At 36.5% G+C, this 22,220-nt stretch overlaps 1 protein-coding gene across 3 annotated transcripts in view; it reads right to left on the bottom strand.

The window, feature by feature from the left end:
- The window catches only part of LOC131168116 (protein DNA-DAMAGE INDUCIBLE 1), a 32,172-nt gene extending 14,362 nt beyond the window's left edge, over window positions 1-17,810 (bottom strand). For 2 of the 3 annotated variants that reach the window (XM_058127348.1, XM_058127357.1), the window contains exons 1-4: window positions 17,572-17,770; window positions 17,401-17,433; window positions 16,873-17,000; window positions 16,025-16,133 (exon numbers count right to left, since the gene is read on the bottom strand). In XM_058127348.1, the coding sequence (XP_057983331.1) occupies window positions 16,025-16,133; window positions 16,873-17,000; window positions 17,401-17,433; window positions 17,572-17,637 (336 nt within the window). In that variant the 5' untranslated portion in view covers window positions 17,638-17,770. Of the gene's footprint in view, window positions 1-16,024; window positions 16,134-16,872; window positions 17,001-17,400; window positions 17,434-17,571 lie in introns of all 3 variants that reach the window. The other variant, XM_058127338.1, reaches the window with a different exon arrangement.
- Between the last annotated feature and the right edge of the window lie 4,410 nt (window positions 17,811-22,220).

The following is a 22,220-nucleotide window of genomic DNA, read 5'->3' on the forward strand; positions in this document are numbered from 1 at the left end:
TATAAAAGGACATACTAAGCATATAAGATATCAAAATGGGTTTTCAAACGTATTTCATTAATCAAGATATCTTATATTCAAAAGAAAACTCATTTAGACAAGTTTTAATCTTCATTAGACTTAATATATTTCATATACTTTTGTCCAAGAATGTTTTGAGTCATTAAAACGCTTTTTGATAAGGAAAAACAAAGCAATCGTCACTACCGTAGTGCAGCCTTGAGTCCTGAACACTTTTCGGTATTTTGGGTATAACTTTTGCTAGAAAAGTCCAAAAAGGACGATCTTGGTGTCCCTGGAAAGCTAAGACAAAATGCCACAACTTTCATGTTGATGACTTTTTCTGATTCAAGGCACTCATCAACGAACACAGGGGATTCGTCAACAAGTGGCAGTGTGTGATTAGTCGACGAGTGCAGGGGACTAGTCGACAAGTCCAACGGGCAAAATGACGTTAACGGGCGGAAAACGGCTAGTTTACCAAATAAAATATTTTTTCTTCCCCCCAACGGCTAGTTAACAGCTCATTTGGCTCTTGGGCTATAAATACAAGCTATTAGACTTGTATTAACATGGTCTTGAAGGCTTTTGATCATTCTTAGTGAAAAACATCTTTTTATACCAAAACCTAAGCACCTAACACTTTGCATTGTTGTTCTTCATTCACAAGTGTTCATTCTCTTTTATTCTTTAATTGTGTTTGATTCATTACTTGAGAGATAGTGTGAGGTTTGCTTCGTATTTAATATTTGCTCATTTGAGGAGCATCATATTGTATTTCCATCATCTTCTTGTAAAGGTTCTTTGTGAACTGTTTGGTGAAAGTTCTTTGTGAACCGAAGAGGCTCTTTGTGAGCGGGTAGGGATTTGTTCCTGAGTTAAAGCTCTTTGTAATTGTGGTAGTGATTTGATCCCGAGTTGTAAGGCTTCTCCTCCGGTGAAGGAGTTCCTTTGTGGATTGTGGAATCCTTGGGTTAGTCCCAAGGCGTGGACGTAGGCTTGGTGCCAAACCACGTAAAAATAATGGTGTTGATTTTCTCTACCCTTCTCTTTATTTTATTTGTCTTGTGCATGATTTACATTTACTTATATTGTGATATAATTTCTTGTATCTTACCAAAAATTTTTATTTTGTAGAGAAATACGCATTCCGCAAAAAGAGTCTATTCACCCCCCCTCTAGACTATATACTCCCAGGACTGGGACGTCTAACAAGTGGTATTAGAGCGAGGCACTTGTATTTTCGGAGTAAAATCCAAAGCGTAAAAGATCAAATGGAGTATTCGGTGAGCACCTCTTCATATGGACGATCCATTTATTAACCACCGATGTTCAACGGTTCAAACTACCACGCGTGGAAAAATCAAACGTCCGTGTTCATTCAAGCATACGACTTGGATTGTGGGAGATCATCTCCAAAGGAGACTTCTCGATCACAAAGAAAAATGAGGATATTCCAAAGACTTTATTGGAACAATCACCAAGCGAAAAAAGGTTAGTTGAACTAAATTTTAAAGCTAAGCATATTATTCTTTGTGGTTTAAATGATGATGTACATAATCTTATTTGGGAATGTCAAACCGCAAAAGAAATGTGGGATGTACTTGAAAACATCTATGGAAACACATCACAAAATGAACAATCAAAAATATGAATGTTAGTTAGAGAACATGAAATATTTAAATTAAATGACGATGAAGAAATTTCATCCATGCTCACTCGATTCACACACCTCATAAACAATTTAAAGGCACATGATAGAGTTTATTCATTGAACGATTATACTCAAAAAATTCTCCAATCTTTACCTAAGTCATCAATAACCATTGAAGAAGTTAGAAATCTAGAAAAACCTAAGATAGAAAATGGTCTTGCCTTAGATAACCTTTGTGCTAATCACCAAAAAATAGGTGAGGATGATATTGCATTCTTTACAAGAAAACTTAATATAATCTTAAGGAAAAGAATGCAACAAAAAGAAAAAGAAAAATCATGCATTGAATGTTGTGATTGTACTAACTCTAGGCATAACAGGATAAATTGGCCCCTAAATCAAAATGAAGAAAATTTTCTAAATGGGGATCATAATGCCATAAATTGTGCTACTTGGGATCAAATCGATAGATTAGCCATCGATGATGAAAATGAGAAAGAAGCACATCCTTGCTTCATGGCTAACGCACAAGAAGATGAAATAAGTTCGGATGAGGAGGATTATGCACCTTCATATGATGAAATTGTGAATAGTTGTGTTAAATTGTTTGATGAATTACTTTTAGTAAAAAGGAAGAATAAAAATGTTGAGAAAAAGCTTACTTTGTCAAAACAAATGGAATTTTCTTTGAAAGAAGAAAATGGATCCCTTAAAAGGAAAAATGAAAAGTTTGTTTTAAAGAGCATGAAACTTTGAAAGAAAAGATAGAAAATTTGGAAGGAAAATTGTCAAAATCCAAAGGCAAGGAACTTTGTCTTTGTTCTATCTTGAAAGGAAAAAATTGCTCTTTAAAAAGGGAAAATGAGGAGCTTATGGAAAAACTTCAAAAAGACCATGAAATTCTTCAAGGGGAAGTAGGAATTTTGAAAAATAAAATTGAAAATGTTTTGAAAGAAAATACTCTCTTGAAAAACGAAGTTGAAAATCATGGTAAAATCATAAGAGGAAAAGAAAACACAAATAAATTATTGGGAGTTAAAAGAAATAACTTTTCGAAAAAGAATTTGAAATCCTCTTGTAAATCACACGGTCATGCCTCAACAAGTAAAAATAATGCAATTAAGTCAAGACCCTCACATGAAAACAAGATTTGTCTATATTGTGAAAGAAATTGTCATATTAGATATTTTTGCCCATTTAGAGGAGCTAGAGGCAAAGAAAGAAAAATGAAATGGGTTGTAAAGAAAACCAACCCCTTGGGACCCAAGGAGGAATGGGTACCAAAAGAAAACACATGAGCTCTTTGAATTGCTTCCTTAGGACCTAGGATTAGGAATTAGGTTTAGGTAGATTTAAACCCCACCTAGGTAAAAGTATTTGATGAGCTCAAAGAGAAAAATCCCAAATTTTGAATTGTTTAAATTACTTTGTTAGGAACTTTTGAAAATCATGCTAATATTGATGAGTTCAAATTATAAAACCAATGTGATGCTTTAATTGTATATGTCATTATCAATTGGTTTCTTTTTTAAAATGTTGGCTATTTTTTATGGGATAAATAGCATGAGCTCCAAGCTTATTAAATGGAAATACCTTGTTTTTCTCTTATAAGTTACTAAGGTTTTGAATTTAAGTTCAAAGGCATGCTATGATAGGTAAATCCATCTCTTATGAAAAAGAGAAGTATTTCTTAGTCACATAATTCGTTTTGATGATATATGCTCTTGTTTGAATACATAGTAGAATATCTAAACATAGCATTCATGAATTAAATTTTAGTAAAAATAATCATAACAAGAAGTGGCATTCTAAAATGAAGCATTTATTTGTGATATCATATGTTTGAAAAATACCTTCCCATTAGTGGCATATTAGGAGAACATGTCTCCTATTTTCTAAGAGCATTGTCAAATAAAACCAAGTTAATTGAAAAGGTATATCTTCCTCCTTCTACTTTATCTTATGTCATGATTCATGATTTACATCTTGTGTTAAATTCATTATTGAATCATGGGTCATATTTGCATGCTATCTTAAAAAAATTTTTTACTCATAAGATTCTTGTTAGGTTATAAGGGGTAATAATGGTTTAAATGCTTAAATAGTGTTTTGTGCTTAAAATTTTAAATTTTAGTATACATTATTATTATACTAAGAACCTTAGGAAAATCAAGCCAATATGAGAACTTTAGTGAAACATCCAATCTATTTCGCTTAAAATATATATATATATATATATATATATATGTATATATCATGATTGGTTATTATATGATAGTATTGGCTATTGCATAATTAAGTAAACCCTCTAAATAATTAGTTAAATAATTTTTTAAATGATTTTTTAAATGCTATATACATATGCTTTTGTATGAATATCTTAAAATATAGCATATTTTGTCCATCATACAAAATTGAGCTCTAGGGAATTAATTATAGACTTTGCACATATAGCCCTAAACTCATCTTGAAGATTAAATGATTAATATATTCTGAAGATCATAAAATTTTTGTGCTTGGGTTGTATAATTGAGGGAAAGCAGCAAATCTAAAGTTCATCCAATAAATACTTCAGTGTATTGTGTTTATTTTAGAAATATCTTATTTTTTTATATTGGATGCTTTGTGTGAACTGAACGCTTACTATCCATTACTTTCTAAATGTTATATTATTTGATGAATAGTTTATATTGATTGGATATACTGAACTGCATGCCTGATTTGAACGTCATCTACTTGGTCGATGTAGATTTGTGCATTGCATGCTGGTAGTTGACTAGGGTCTTGCATGTTGAATTCATTGATCTATTTTAGACATACATGCTAGCTAGTCGACTGAAATTATGACTTCATAAGACTTATTTTTAAATTTTAAATACTTTTGAAAGTCTTATGTAGTATCAGTGTGGTGATCAAGTTGAACTTAGTGTTTTAACCTTAAGTGGTCACTTAGACCGATTCATGCACATTATCATTAATGAATATTTATAAATGATGCATGATAAAAAGATCATTTGTTTGACGATTCATTGGTAATTATAAGCCTTTGCATGTTGAATGATCATGGCTTGAAATCCATTGCATGCGAGTTGAACTTTATGAATATTTTTATAATGCATGCTGAACAATTAAATAGGTAGTAGTGCATGTTGAATCCTAAACACTGTATGCTATATTGAAAAACATGCAAAATTTTCAACAATCCTTTGAATTTTCCTAGAATGCTCTAAATTATACACATGCTCTTTACCAAATTGTTTGGATACATTTACCATGCTTAAATTACAAGCATGAATATTTTGTACTCATTTTAAAAATTTACATTGAATGATTGATCTACATCATATGACATTTTCTTAAAAATCAGCATTCATGTATTTGCAAGAAAGCCCTTCTAGGCTTTCCAATGTTATGGTTTAGCAAATATTTTGGTATATGTGTCTAGCACACACTCACCTCGCCACCAGGGAATCTTATATTAAGGGGAAGAAATTTTTTTTGGTAAAATGAATTGTACCTCTCTTTTTGAAGATGATCGAAGGGGGAGAAGATTTTTTGTGTCCTCTTTGTTAGGAAAATGTTGTACGGTGTTATATGAGGGGGAGAAGTAAATGCATGGAAAATGCATATGGGGTAGAAGCATATGGTTGTATGAAAGTTCATTTTGCTTACTTGTTTTATTTTGAATGAACTTTCTATCTTGTGCACCACAGGTCAAAAGCTCCATAGATATGAAAAAATATAGTTAAACCTTATATGCATAAGGTAAGGGGGAGCATATTTTAGTACAATTCTAGATTATGCATAAATTAAGGGGGAGCTTTAAATTTCACCCTATAGGAGAACACCGATGTTTTGCCATCATCAAAAACGGGGAGACTGTTAGCCTTAGAGGCTATGTGAGCTTAATTGCATTATTTTAATTATAACAACCCATTAGTGGTTCTAGGTAAACTTATCTTTACATATCAAGCCATGATTAGTATAAATACAAATGCAAAGATTAAGTAAATTAGTAATAGGTTAAACATCATCAAAGAGGAGGAGAATGTTAGCCTTAGTGACTACACCATCATTGTTCAATGTGTTTTGATGATATTAACCTATATGTTACACCTAATATTTTCCTATCTTTGCAGATCATGTTTAGTATAGGTACTCGTACATAAATTATTGGATCGAAGGCAAAGATCGGACCGAGTAGACGTCAAGAAGAAAAGATCAAATGGACACGTACTTAGAAGGACCCAAGCACAACCAAAGGAAGCTTAATTGTAGAATTATTTGTAATAAGGGTTGTGTAAGGTAGTATGTTTTGTAACTCTTGCGAGTGCGTTTCTTGCATGATTTTCGAGCAAGAGTTTAGCAAATGCATGCATAATAGGACACATGAGTATATAGGATTGCACTAAAGTCACAAAATCAATATTCATAGTTTTCTAAGTTAAAACAAGAGTTTGTCAAATGAATCCTAAAACTGAAATATGTTTTCAAAGGGACAAGTTTTTAACATCCTAGTTTTAAGAACATTTTTATACTCAGTCCTGATTTTGTTAAAACAAGTTTTATGTCCTAAAAGTTCAAAGAAAGTCAAGTATAATTATAAAAGGACATACTAAGCATAGATATCAAAATGGGTTTTTAAACGTGTTTTATTAATCAAGATATCTTATATTCAAAAGGAAACTTATTTGGACAAGTTTTAATCTTCATTAGACTTAATATATTTCATATACTTTTGTCCAAGAATGTTTTGAGTCATTAAAATGCTTTTTGACAAGGAAAAATAAAGCAATCATCACTACCGTAGTACAGCCTTGAGTCCTGAACACCTTTCGGTATTTTAGGTATAACTTTTGCTAGAAAAGTTCAAAAGGACGATTATGGTGTCCCTAGAAAGCTAAGACAAAATGCCACAACTTTCATGTTGATGACTTTTTCTGATTCAAGGCACTCGTCAACGAACACAAGGGATTTGTCAACGAGTGGCAGTGTGTGATTAGTAGACAAGTGCAGGGGACTAGTCGACGAGTCCAACGGGCAGAATGACGCTAACGAGTGGAAAACGGCTAGTTTACCAAATAAAATATCTTTTCTTTCCCCCAACGGCTAGTTAACGGCTCCTTTGGCTCTTGAGCTATAAATACAAGCTATTAGACTTGTATTAACATGGTTTTGAAGGCTTTTGATTATTCTTAGTGAAAAACAACTTTTAATACCAAAACCTAAGCACCTAACACTTTGCATTGTTGTTCTTCATTCACAAGAGCTCATTCTCTCTTGCTCTTTAATTATGTTTGATTCATTACTTGAAAGATAGTGTGAGGTTTGCTTTGTATTTAATATTTGCTCATTTGAGGAGCATCATATTGTATTTCCATCATCTTCTTGTAAAGGTTCTTTGTGAACAGTTTGGTGAAGATTTTTTGAGAACCGAAGAAGCTCTTTGTGAGCGGGTAGGGATTTGTTTCCGAGTGAAGGCTCTTTGTGAGCGTGGTAGTGATTTGATCCCGAGTTGTAAGGCTTCTCAGCCGATGAAGGAGTTCCTTAGTAGATTGTGGAATCCTTGGGTTGGTCACAAGGCGTGAACGTAAGCTTGGTACCGAACCATGTAAAAATAGTGGTGTTGATTTTCTCTACCCTTCTCTTTATTTTATTTTTCTTGTGCATGATTTACATTTACTTATATTGCGATATAATTTCTTGTATCTTGCCAAGAGTTTTTATTTTGTAGAGAAATACGCATTCCGCAAAAAGAGTCTATTCACCCCCCCTCTAGACTATATAATCCGGGGGCTGGGACGTCTAATAATGTGGAATTGTGAAAATGACGGTTTAAATATCGAGTTATGAAAATGACGGTTTAATACCGAGTTATGGATATGACGGTTTGATACCGAGTTGCGAATTTGATGGTTTGATACGATCACGTGGATGATTGGAAATTGTGGAAATACTGATATTTGTTAAAGAAATTTCAGAAGTATCAAGGCAAAGGGGGGCAGCGATACGTAATGCCCCAATCCTCGGAACTTTAGCCCGAGGGCTTGCTAAATTGGGGGACGGCGATACGTAACGCCTCAATCTCAGCGAGTGCTTTGATATGTACCAGATGTTACCACTAAAAGATAGGCAAAGGGGTACGGCGATACGTAACGCCCCAATCCTCAAGACTTTAGTCCAAGGGCTTGCTAAATTGGGGGACAGCGATACGTAACGCCTCAATCTCAGCGAGTGCTTAATATGTACGGATCACAGAAACTGTTACGGTGATGTACGGATCATGTGATTTGTCGATTTATATAAATGGGTCCAAGTATGGGCCGGTTTTTACAAATGGAAAGGAAAATATGTATTTTTTTTAATTATATAGGTGTGAGTACAGTTTATAAATGTTATTTCATTTAAAGTTAATTAATAGATATATTTTGCTTACACTAAAACTCATGTTAGTCACACACTAATAATAATCTATTCCGTCTTACTAAGAGGTGTCTCACCCCAATAAATATTTCAACTTTTCATGACCTACAGGAAGAAAAGCCTAGCAAGCTTCAGGGCGGGACTTAGATAGTATAGTTTAAAGTAAGTGATTGTGAAAAACCAGTGAAATATGTTTTATGTTTTATGTGATGTAATTAATACTAGGGAAATGCCTATGTAAAATGTGTGGTGGTTTTAGTACTCTGGTATGGTATTTAAGGTTTAGATTACTTTCCGCTATCGGTTTTAAACTAATTTATGGAAAGGTGTACCCTGGACCCCACTGAGTTCCGAGTCGTGACAGTTGTGGTATTAGAGTTTACATTTATTATTATTTATTTTTAGGGTTGTTACAGTTGTGGTATCAGAGCCTAGGTTGCTAGGTTCTGTAGACTTTAACGGATAATATTACCAGAGTATAGGTATGAATTATAATGAGGGTAGGAATGGGTAGGCTAGGTGTTATAAGGTGGGTCGGGTATAGGATGCTTAGCGGAGTAAAATGCACTAAGCAAATTGGAATCTTGGATTTTGTCTCGCAGCCGGAAGTAGAAGTCCATCTAAGGTTTCCTTAGATTTCCTAAAACAGTCGACAATTTCAGAAAAAGCCACAACGAACCATCGACAATTTTTCTCCCAAAAGGTTGCATTATGTTTTTCCCTTTGTGAAAATTAGTTCTTTTAAGAATTGAGCCACCATTCATAACACTAGGATATTTGTAGTTTAATATTCGATACGTTGTAATTATGTGTGTGATTAGGTTCGATCCTTGAAATGAGTAACTTATATAAAAAGAGGGACTTAGTGAAGGGACAAACCGTCGACGGTTTTCTAGGGCGTTCACAAACCGTCAACGGTTTTCTCAAAAACATGCCCTCAGTATCTTCAGCCGTCGACAGTTTCAGAGATCTCAGGAAAACCGTCGACGATTTTGTGTTTGAACAGTGAGACTGAACCTTAAATTGGGAACTTGAACATTACATTGGTTTATTTGTGCAGGGAGAGTCCCAAAAGGAAAGCCTAAGTATTCTTGTATAGGGTATTGTGCATTTTATAGTTTCCTAGTTAAATGGTTATACCAATCGTGTTACGATATTGGGATTCTAAGTTAATTTCTGGATGGACCCTAGAGATAACAACGTGAATGCGGGAGAAAGTAGCAATGTGAGGACTTTCAACAAAAAGGACATTGATTCTACCTCATTGCTATGTGAGTTAACCAAGCAAGTCATGGCAGAGATCATGCGAAACTCTAGGAGACAAAACTGCCCACCCACTGACCAGGGTTGCACTATTGAGCAATTCACCCGCATAAATGCCCCAACTTTTGCGGGAGGAGCTGACCTGATCGTTGCAAAGAATTGGGGTCAGGAGATAGAGGAGTTACTGGTAGTCCATCATTGCACAGATGAACAGAAGTATCTTTATGCTACTTTTAAAATGACTGGGGAGGTCAAGCATTGGTGGAGTTCAATGAAACTACTCCAAGAACAGAGGCCAAGACCCGCAGCACTGACCTGGAACCATTTCAAAGAGATATTCTTTGATCGATACTTCCCCGCTTCCACCAGGGATGCCAAGGCAGAGGAGATTTTTAACTTAACCCAGGGGAACTTGACCGTCCAGCAGTATGCAGCCAAGTTTATTGAGTTGTCCTGATTTGCTCCGTATATGGTTCCAAATGAATCAAAGAAGGCACGGAAATTTGAGAAAGGTCTAAATCTGAGAATCTACAAGCAAGTTGTCGCATTTCAAGTTCAGAATTTCTCGGAGTTGGTGGACAAGCAACGGTATTGGAGACAAGTCTACAGAGAAGTGCAAGGGTACAGAATCAGAGGAAGAGGTCCATGCCTCCTGGTTTTCAAGTTGGTACAAGTCAGGGTCCATGGAGAAGAAATAGTAACAATGTGAGCCAGAGACAGGGGGTAATCCATCACGCCCTACTTGTCCTAAATGTAATAGGCGTCATGGGGGTGAATGTCAGAGTGGAACGGGTACCTTTTACCGATGCGGTAGACCCAGCCACATCGCACGAGACTGTCGTGCACCACTGAATCATGCACCCACTCCTAATCAATACCGAGGAAACAATCAGGCACCCCAAGGTGGCTACCAGAGGAACACCGGCCAGGCGCAGGTTTATTATCTTACTCTGGGAGCTGCAGAAAATGTTGGTGATGTGGTGACAGGTAATATCTTTATATTTTCAAATAAAGTTGTTATATTATTTGATTCAAGGGTAACGCATTCATTCATATCTATGGAGTATATCAAATTGTGTGGGATAGAAACTCAGCTATTAGAGACCGACTTATCTGTAGGCACACTAACGGGAACCGTGGTGATATGTAGGAAGGTACTTAGAAACTATCCAATTGGTATTCAGGGAAGAATGCTACCTGCTAATTTAGTAGTATTTGACATGCATGGATTTGATGTAATTATGGGAATGGACTGGCTAGCCTCCAGCAATGCTAGTATAGACTGTTACAAGAAAGAGGTAGTGTTCAGACCTCCTGAAGAGCAAGAGTACAAATTTGTTGGGTTGTGCGTGTGCTTCTCACCACAAATACTGTCAGCTATTCAGGCAAAAGGTACTCTTGGGTGGATGTCAGAGGTACCTAACATATGTGAAGGAAGCACCAAAGGAGGAACTAAAGCTTGAGGATATCCCAGTAGTGAGGGAATTCTTGGATGTGTTTCCGGAGGACCTACCTGAGTTGCCTTCTGATTGTGAAGTAGAGTTCACTATTGACCTACTTCCAGGAAAAGCACCAATCTCTAAGGCTCCATACAGAATGGCTCCAACAGAATTGAAAGAACAATTATAGCAGTTACTAGATAAAGGATTCATCAGACCCAGTGTGTCACCCTGGAGCGCACCAGTGTTATTTGTTAAAAAGAATAACGATTCGATGAGGATGTGTATCAATTACCGAGAAATAAATAAGGTGACAACTAAGAACAAGTACCCACTACCCCGTATACAGGATTTGTTTGACTAACTTCAGGGAACACAAGTCTTCTCTAAAGGTTGATCTCCGATCCGGGTATCATCAGATGAAATTCAAATCAGAGGATGTTCCAAAGACCCGAACCAAGTATGGTCACTATGAATTCTTAGTTATGCCATTCGGACTGACTAATGCTCCTATTGTATTTATGGATCTGATGAACAGGGTCTTCCATAAATATCTGGATCGGTTTGTGGTGGTGTTTATTGATGATATTCTGATTTATTCGAACAATACCGAAGAGCATAAGAATCATTTGAGGTTGGTACTTCTGGTGCTAAGAGAAAGGAAGCTTTATGCCAAATTCAAGAAATATGAATTCTGACGGGAAAAAGTTGCATTCTTAGGACATGTGATATTCAAGGATAATGTTTCTGTGGACCCAAGTAAAATAGAGGCAATAGTGGATTGGGCGAGACCAAAGAATGTTCATGAGGTCAAAAGTTTCTTAGGTTTGGCGGGATATTATCGCCGATTCGTGGAAGGGTTTTCTAAATTATCAGGTCCTATAATGAGATTGACAAGAAAGAATGTGAAGTATAAGTGGACAAATGAATATGAACAAAGCTTCTAGGAATTAAAACAGCGACTCATCACTGCGCCAATACTAACCATTCCTTTAGGGGAAGGTGGTTTTGTAATTTACAATAATGCATCTCGGAAAGAGTTTGGGTGCGTACTAATGCAACGAGGGAAGGTTATTACATATGCTTCTCGGAAACTCAAGGAGTATGAGAAAAATTATCCTATGCACGATTCTGAATTGGAGACAGTGGTATTTGCGTTGAAAATCTGGAGACACTACTTATATGGTGAAAGGTGTGAGATTTTTACGGACCATAAAAGTTTCAAGTACTTCTTCACGCAAAAGGAACTGAACATGAGACAGAGAAGATGGCTAGAACTGATAAAAGAGTATGATTGTACCATCAACTACCACCCGGAAAGAGCCAATGTGGTAGCAGATGCGTTAAATCGAAAGTCATTGATTGCATCAGTTTCAACAGTGGTAACTCAACATCAAATCAGGGTGGATCTGGAAAGATTTGGTGTGAAAATAGTGGAAGGGAACCATTAGGCTTTCAATGCTAACCTAGTAATCCAACTGACCTTGCTAGAGAAGATTAAGACCGCACAGATGAAAGATTCAGAGTTGGTAAGGATTATGGGTAAAGTACAGAGTGGACTGAGGACGGATTTTAGCATCTCAGATGATGGAATTTTAAGCTTTCACATCAGATTATGTGTACCCAATGATGCTGAGATTAAAGGAATAATTCTGGAGGAGGCCCATCGCTCTCTTTATACAGTGCATCTAAGCACCAAGATATATCTGGATTTGCAAGAATCCTTCTGGTGGAATAACATGAAGAGAAAAATTGCCCGATTCGTGGAGCAATGCCTTACCTGTCAACAAGTGAAGGCTGAACATCAGAGACCAGCACGGCCATTGTAACCACTCCACATTCCTAAGTGGAAGTGGGAGCACATTTCTATGGATTTTGTAGCAAGGTTACCATCAGCACTACATGGGCAAAACGCCATTTAGGTAGTTGTTGATCGTCTGACGAAAACTGCCCATTTTGTTCCAATCAAGGTTAGTTATTCCATGAATAGACTGGCAAGGTTGTATGTTCAAGAGATAGTTTTATTGCACAGCGTACTAATGTCCATCATATCAAACCGCGAACCACAGTTCACCTCCCAATTTCATAAAAGCTGGCAGAAAGCCTTGGGATCACACCTTACCTTTTCCACAGCATTTCATCCCCAAACTAATGGACAATCCGAGAGGAAAAATTCAATTATTGGAGGATGTGTTGCGGGCATGTGTGCTAGATTTTAGAGGAAGTTGGATTCAGTATCTGCCACAAGTAAGGGTTTGTAATAAATTTGGTACGGGGCCACTATGTGGGTGGCTACCGGCTTTTTTCTAGAGTGGATTGGTATTAAACGCTTGGCAAATTTCGAGAGCGAAATTTTTATGAGGGGAGGATGTAGTGATCCTAAAAAAAATTAAATTAAAATTAATTAATTAATTAATTAATAATTATTATTAATTAAATAATATAATATAATATATATATATATATGTAATCTAAATGATCTACATCCTTCAGGAAACAAATCAATTCCTTCCCCCCCCCCCCAAAACGTCTCTCTCTCTCATCAACCTTTCTCTCTCAATTTCTCCTCCATCTCTACGCCAAATTGAAAAACGAACATCATTTCCAGGTCCTAACTCCGCTCCTCAACGTTTTAACTAGAGTAATTCCGTCTTTTGGACATCGTAGGCACCACTCTAGGGCTAAGATAGGGGGAATAGATTATGTCAGGATTTATTTTAAATATAGTTTTGATTTAAATTAATTATGTTAATTCAATTATTTCCATATGCTTGAATTTTTGAGTATTGTAAAATTAAATTAAACTGCGAGGATTTGATCATATTTGGGCATTTAAATATATTGGGGATTAAATTTTAAAAACGGGAAGTTGATCATACCTGCATTATAATTAAATTTACCAATTATATATTTTGAAAATGCCGCAGGCAATTTTGTGAAATTATAATTATTGAATAAATTGTGTGGCATGAGAATATTTCCTCTTTATTTTATAATTAAGCTTATTGGGATTTTTATGGTGTTATACAGTGAATGTTGTGGTATCATACAAGTTTCTGGAAATGTTGAAAATAATATAGAATTGTGAAAATGACGGTTTGATATTGAGTTATGGATATGACAGTTTGATACCAAGTTGCAAATTTGACGGTTTAATACGATCACGTGGATGATTGGAAATTACAGAAATACTGATGTTTGTTAAAGTAATTTCGGAGGTATCAAGGCAAAGGGGGGCAGCGATACGTAATGCCCCAATCCTCGGAACTTTAGCCCAGGGGCTTGCTGAATTGGAGGACGGCGATACGTAACGCCTCAATCTCAGTAAGTGCTTTGATATGTACTAGATGTTATCACTAAAGGATAGGCAAAGGGGGACGGCAATACGTAACGCCCCAATCCTCGGGACTTTAGCCCGAGGGCTTACTGAATTGAGGGACGGCGATACGTAACACCTCAATCTCAGAGAGTGCTTGACATGTATGGATCACGGAAATTGTTATGGTAATGTACAGATCATGTGATTTGTAGATTTATATAAATGGGTCCAAGTATGGGCTGGTTTTTACAAATGGAAAGAAAAATATGTATTTTTTTCAATTATATAGGTGTGAGTACAGTTTATAAATGCTATCTCATTTAAAGTTAATTAATGGACATATTTTGCTTACACTAAAACTCATGTTAGCCACACTCCAATAAAAATTTATTCCGTCTTACTGAGAGGTGTCTCACCCCAATAAATATTTCAACTTTTCAAGATCTATAGGAAGACAAGCCCAGCAAGCTTCGGGGCGGGACTTAGATAGAATAGTTTAAAGTAAGTGAATGTGAAAAACCAGTGAAATAAGTTTTATGTTTTATGTGATGTAATATTAATACTGGGGAAATGCCTATGTAAAATGTGTGGTGGTTTTAGTACTCTGGTATAGTATTTGAGGTTTAGATTATTTTCCACTGCTGGTTTTAAATTAATTTATAGAAAGGTGTAACCTAAACCCCACTGGGTTCCGGGTCATGACAGTTGTGGTATCAAATATTATATTTATATATTATTATTTTTCGGGATGTTACAGATGGACTCTTAAATGGTTCAAAATTGAGCGAACCAGTTTGTTTGGTAAACATCTTAATAGGCTTTGAATTGCTTTTGACTGAATAAGAGAATTTCCCCACCGCTGATTGAACAAGAGGCCCATTCAAAGGCAATTTTAGACATCTTCACCCCCATAAAAATGAAATTCGACATGTCATGCCCAAGACAGCAGAGACTCCCCCTCATTCCTTCTCTGTTTCTGCCCTCTCATTCTTACAGACACTAGTACCACAGGGCACTGGCCATGCAGTCGGCAACGGCAACAACAGCAGTCATACGGGATAGAGATCTCCTAAGATTTTGAGCTTATCAATCACCTTATCATCTGGGATTTCAAGAGACATCTGTTACCTCCTCTAATTTCAAGCTTCTCAATCGCTTCTTTCCCACCTTCCATTTTTTTTATTTAGTTCTTTTCCTGGATTTTATTTTATTTTATTTTATTTTGATGTATGATTGTTAAGAAAGTGGCCAACATTTTGGAAAATTATAAGGGGCCTAGGAGACAACCTATGTTCTTATGAATTCACTTGAACTCTTGAGTGTTTGGATTGTTGAGAAGTTAATTTAGGCTTTGTTTATTCAGAATTCTGGATTGTTAGGAAGATCATATATCACTTGAATTCTTGAGCAGTTTATCTGCAATCTACAGATTGCAGATGTTCTTAATTTTTTGTGACTATGCGGTTCAGCAATCTACAATTGACAGATCACAAATTATTCAAATTTTGTGTTAGTATGGACAATTTTCATAGTTTTTAAGTCTCAAACAGGCAAATCAGCTCACGGTGTTTAAAAGGTTAAAGTGATAAATAAGATACAAACTTAGACGCTCAAACAGACAGATTATCAAATTGCATTGTTCAGTGTTCAGTGGTTTGTTCAAGCACTGAATACTGGTCACTAATTGAAAGCTTGAAATGGTGTTTAAAATTTTAAATTTATGTTAATCACACAACTGGACAACCCCTAAATCGAATAAACAAACAACAACTACCCACTCACTAATGCAGTTCTTTAACATCAGATCACTTATCTAAATGCATCTCAAAATATTTCACGTTAAAATCACATAGTCAATATATATCCATGAATTTTACTTCTAAAGGGGGAAAAACAGATGGAGAGCATCTGCATGTCTTTTTTTACCTGGAATAATTGTGCCATCATATTAGAATCTTGTCGAAAATGTTGCTGAATGGCTGCAGGATTAACAGCAGACCCATCTGGATTCAAGCTCAAATCATGGGTAGGTGCACTGAAATAATTTTAATCCATGGCATTTAGCATAAAAAAGGCATACAAAATATTTCAATTTTAGTTCAAAACATTCAGAAAATAGACCTGATAAGACGAATGAATACATTACACATAATGTTTAATGCACAGTTTTCTTAGTTTGATAAGGAGGAAACTTCAACTAGAAACAAATTAAAAATATGTTGGCTATAACTTATAAATTAAGCATTGACAAACACATTAATACATGACAATGCGTACAGAATTACACAGTTGCAATAATATCCAAAACAGGATCACCAAGGGCAAGAACATGTTTCCAGCTTCATAATTGACAAAAGAAGGGTACAATACCATACTTGGAGAAAGAGAGAGAGAGATCAAAATGACATGGCAGAACCATAAGCACTCTCGCTGCATTTGGGAGCATGTATTTCAGGTCTTGGATTTGAATTTGGGTAGATTTGGACCAAATTTAATACAATTTTGCATTATATTTTGTCCAAATCCACACAAATCCAAATCTAAAGTCTCTCCAGACATAAGGTCTATCAATTTAGAATGCACATTCGCATTGCCATTTCTATTTATGTCAAGTTATATTGACATCACCATTACTTAAAAACAACCAAGGAGTGTAAGAGCCCAGGCAGCATGGCAGCACCCCAAGAAGATTTTAAGGGTCAAGACAGTGGCTTTACACGTAAATCTATGCAAAAGTTATGACTTAATAAGCAATCAGAGGCCCATGGCGTTACCTAGATGCAGCTTGTGAGACCATCATCACTAAATCTCCATCAGCAACACCCAGGCCACTCAGTATCTCAGCATTCGTCATCTCCTTCCCATTGTATAACAGCTGCTGCTGCTTAAGCGGCACGCTTGTCTGCTCATTCACACAAACACCCCCCCCCCCCCCAAGTCAGAGAATAATCAGTTAGATAAAATTACAAAATTATCATTAAAACATTAGAGGAAAAAGATCCTTTTAGAGTTACTTTACTTGGCATTCCTTAAATTTGAACAATCAACTGTTTTTCAACAGTTCTTATAGTGCTACATCGCCTTCTACGTATTTGTGTGTGCGCGCGCGCGCGAGAGAGAGAGAGAGAGAGAGAGAGTTTCCTAACCCCACAAAACTCCAAATAATTAACTCTAGAGGATCTCGATCCAAAATTAGGCTTAAAAACGCAGACATTAATTTAAAAGCGCAATCAAGCAAAGTTACGCAGCAGGGCACTGAAATTAACATTAACATCAGAAAGAACGCGAAACAAGAAGCATACCTCGACCTCGAGAAGAGCTTTTACGTTCTCAACCTGCCAAACAGAAGACGATGAGCGAAAAGAACATAGAAGCTACGTGACCACGCAAAATTTGAATGAAAAAAACATAAGGTCACAAGACGAGCTAGGTTTTAATAAGGGAAAAAAAAAAAAAAAAACAGCAATACGTACGCATTCGTCTCGATCGACGTCCAGAGTAATGATCTTTTCGTCTGCAGTCATCACAGTGATCTTCATCTTTTCCGATTCGTCTGCTCAGACACGAGAGCGAACAAAGACTCTTACTCTTTATGCTGACCCTTTTTTTCAGCTAAAGATGAAGAAATTGAAGAAGGTTAAATTGGATATCGGTCCCATTCAAGTTACTAAACGGTGTTTTCTTCTTCTTTTTTCAACTTCCTAAACAGTTCATTGCATCTTGCACGTGTTCGTAAACTTATAATTTTTAACATAAATATTATAATGTTTATTTTAGTAACTTTTATATTTTTAAAATTAACTTGGCAGTCAAATCAATGAATTTAAACGATGTTGACATTACCTGTGAAATTTCTCAAATAAAAAAATTTGAAATAAATTATCAACTCACTTTGTTGGAGTTTTTTTTCTAATTTTAATTTTAATTTAATTAAAAATATTTATAAAAAAAATTTAGATTGAACTTTATTTTCACAATTGATGCGCTTCTGCCATCTTTTTGAGAAAAGACTATGGATCATCCAGTATTTTTCAAAAAAAATACAATAGATGGTTCAACTTTTTTTAATATGGAAGAGCTTACCACTCGCTGATGCATAACGGTCAAAAAACACTACATGGAGTAGCATTTGTGGCTCTGATATTTATTTTCTTCCTCCTTCCTCTCTTTCTGCAGTTTGCAAAGGAGTCCGAGAATGAAGAAGAGAGCATAGGAGGGGTGTTAGGACCTTATGAGCAATCAGAAAAATATGACACCAAAAATTTAACGTTGTTCGGTCAAGATCGACCTACGTCCACGGAGCACGCCACAAATTCACTATTCACCAAAAAATACAACTCTCTTCTTCCTCTCACTCCCTTCCTCCTTTCTTTCTTCTCTCTGCTCTCTGAGCTTCTCTCGTACATATTACAACTTCTACAACTCTCTATTTATAGGGCTTGGAATCAATTTACAATTAAATACATTAAATCAAAATGAGAAGTTTTATCCATTTAAATTAAATGGTGGACATATGTCCAGCTTCAACACGTTTCCAACTCTTCACACGTCTCTAACTTCTAACTCCAGCTATATCTCATGTCTCCAGCTACAACTATCTCTCACTTAGAGATGGAAACACCTCCTCAACCAGTATCATGAATAAATGATGTGCTTAAAATATGTCTTCAAGCATGAAGACCAACTGAAGTTGAACACAACTTCAGTTTCTCTATAGTCACCACCTTCCTATCTGCTCGATTCTTGCGGACTAATCTGATGCCTCTCAGCTTCACAACTGGTGCAAAGATGTCGGTGTAATAAATCCCTTCCTTCTATTCGAAGCCTTTGACTACCAATCGAGACTTGTACCTTCTGGAGCCGTCGTGCTCCTTTTTGATTTTGTACACCCACTTGTTGTGAAGGGTCTTCTTACCTTTGAGCAACTCAGCTAGTTCTCACGTTCTGTTAGTGGTGAGGAACTTCATCTCATTCTTCATCGCAAGCTCCCACTTGCTCGTATCTGCCACCTAACATGCTTCATCATAGCATTCAAACTCTCTTCCATCTGTAGGAAGTAAGTAATCAGTATATCTTCTGTTTAGTACATGGGACCGAGTAGATCTACTAAGCTCTGATGCTGAAGTAGGAGGTGGTGGTACAACAATCTGCTCCACATGTTCCTCTGCCTGAGGAATCTCGGTATTCTGCTGAGGATTATTGGTGTTCTGTTAACACGTCCTTACACCTTCTAAAACATCATTCACATCTACAAAGGTCGTTTCAGACTCTATAGATTCTGTTATGTGTCTATCTTTATACATCACATTTTCATCAAAAATCACATCTTTGCTTCTAATCACCTTTTTGTTTTCATCATCCCAAATGTGATATCCATATTCATCTCCACAATAACTGATGAAAGTGCATTTCTAGAATCTAGTTTATTCTTGACATGATCATTGATATGTACAAATGCAACACAACCAAAAACTTTCAAATGTGAAAGTTTTACCGCTTTGTTAGTCCAAACTTCTTCTCATAAACTATAGTCCAATGCTATTGATAGACTCCTATTAATCAAATAAGCTGTTGTGCTGACTACTTCTGCCCAAAACATCTTTGGCAAGTCTGACTACATACGCATGCTTCTAGCTTTTTCTGTCAATGTTATGTTCATCCACTCGACTACACTGTTGTTTTGAGGCACACTTGGCAAGTTCTTTCCATTTTGATACCATGCTCATAGCAAAATTTCTTGAACTCGGTGTCAACATACTCACCACCGTTATTTGTTCTCAGCTTCTTGATTTTCAAACCAGTTTCATTTTCTACCATCGCTTTCCAAATTTTAAAAGCATTAAAAACATCATATTTATACTCCAGGAAGTAAACTCCTACCTTTCGTGAATGATCATCGATAAATGTGATGAAGTAATGCTTTCCACCTATGGACGAAACGGTTATTGGTCCCCATATATCTGAATGGACTAGCTCAAGTCTCTCATTCTTCGGGGTACTGATGTTTGTCCAGAAACTGACTCTCTTCTGTTTCCTTAATATGTAATCCTCACATGTGTCAATCTTCACCGACTGTAAATCACTCAACTTACCCTTTGAGTGCATTACCTTGAGTCCCTTCTCACTCAGGTGTCCGAGTGGTTGATGCCATAAGTTGTTATTGTCATTTCCTGTAGCAACTGTAATAGTAATACATGCATCAGAAGTTATATAAAGAGTACCACTTTTCTTACCTCAAGCAATTGCCAATGCACCCTTCGAAATCTTCCTTCATCTGCCAATTGACCGACTGAGATCAAATTCTTCCTCAAGTCTTTAATATACCTGACATCTCTCAGTTTCTATACTGACCCATTCATTTTGATGTTCACTGTCCCCTTACTGGCAATGTCGCAAGGTTGATCATTTCCTAGATATACTTTACCGAAATTACATAATGTATACTCCTCTAGGCATTCTTTGCTGCAAGTGGCATGGAATGAAGCTCCAGAGTCTAACACCCAAGACTCCCTTTTGCTCTCCAAAAAGCATATCAACAAATCATCATTTTCTGAAGCAACAATGGCTTCTGTCTTTGCCCTCGTCTCGTATTCTTTCTTCCGACTTTTGCACTGGTTCTTATAATGACTAGTTTTTCCACAGTTCCAGCACTCAATAATTTTTGTGCTCTAGGAACCTGTGTCCCAAAAACCTCTGGTATTTCTGGATTTAGATCGCCTAGGCCTAGATCTGCCATGGTTGTTTGATCGTCCATGCCCGTTTCCTCTGCCTCGACTTTCCATATTCAAGGCTGAACTCGGAGTAGAGTCATGGTTTGACTGCATTCTGATTTCCTCCATCAAAATCATGTTGACGACCTCATCGTATACAAGCTTTGATTTTCCTGCAGAGCTACTGATGGCAGTAACAATACCATTCCAACTTTCGGGAAACTGATTGAGAATCAGTAGGGCATGAATCTCATTATCAAACGTTATCCTAATTGAGGTGAGTTGATCCGACAACTCGTTGAAATTATTCAAATGTATGCTAAAACTTTCACCTGCAGACATGCTCATAGTAAATAATCTTTTCATGAGATGTACCTTGTTTACAAATCAAGGCTACTTGTACATATTAGGAAGCGCATCCATCAGAGTATTGGTGGATGATATATGCTTGATATTGAATGTCACAGACTTTGACAACGTCATTCTAATGGCTCCGAGAGCTTTTTGATCAAGCAACTCTCACTCGTCCTCATTCATAGAAGCTGGCTTACCCTTCAATGATAAGTGCAATTCCTTCCCAAACAAATAATCTTCTATTTGCATCTTCCATAAACCGAAATTGTTGTCATTGAACATTTCAATTTTAGAACTCTTTTCATTCAATATCTCGATTCACTGATCTAGAGATGGAATTATCTCAAATGGATAGCACGATTGGATCCATAATGGTCGAAAACCTTCGAAATGGTTTAATTCGTTCAAAAAACGGACCTAAAACGACTCTAAAAAGCTCAGTCAAAGTCAAGGTCAAACCTGGTCAAACTGGTCAACTATGATGATGTGGCAGTGCTGACAAGACATGCTAACGTGGCAGATGCTGATGTGCAATGGGGTCCACCTGTTGATGTGTCAATGGGGTCCACTTGCTGGTGTGTCACTATGGGGCCCACCAGCTTACGTGGCAATGCGGCCCACTTGCTGATGTGGCACGCTGACGTGGCGACTAGCTCAGCGCCATTGACGTGGCCGAGTTCTGAGGCGGCGAATCAGATCCAGGTCACGTGATTCGGTCAAGATCGACCTACGTCCACGGAGCACACCACAAATTCACTACTTGCTGAAAAATACAACTGTCTTCTTCCTCTCACTCTCTTCCTCCTCTCTTTCTTCTCTCTGCTCTTTGAGCTTTTCTCGTATATATTACAACATCCACAGCTATCTATTTATAGGGTTTGGAATTATTTTATAATTAAATACATTAAATCAAAAAAGAAGTTTTATCCATTTAAATTAAATAGTGGGTAAATGTCCAACTTGCAACGTGTTTCCAACTCTTCACGCGTCTCCAGCTTCAATGTAGTGACCTGAAGAATAATAGCATTTTAATAATAAGAGGGAGAGAAAATAGAACC

This window comes from Malania oleifera, chromosome 1, assembly GCF_029873635.1.
Source record: "Malania oleifera isolate guangnan ecotype guangnan chromosome 1, ASM2987363v1, whole genome shotgun sequence".
Classification (NCBI taxonomy): Eukaryota; Viridiplantae; Streptophyta; class Magnoliopsida; order Santalales; family Ximeniaceae; genus Malania; species Malania oleifera.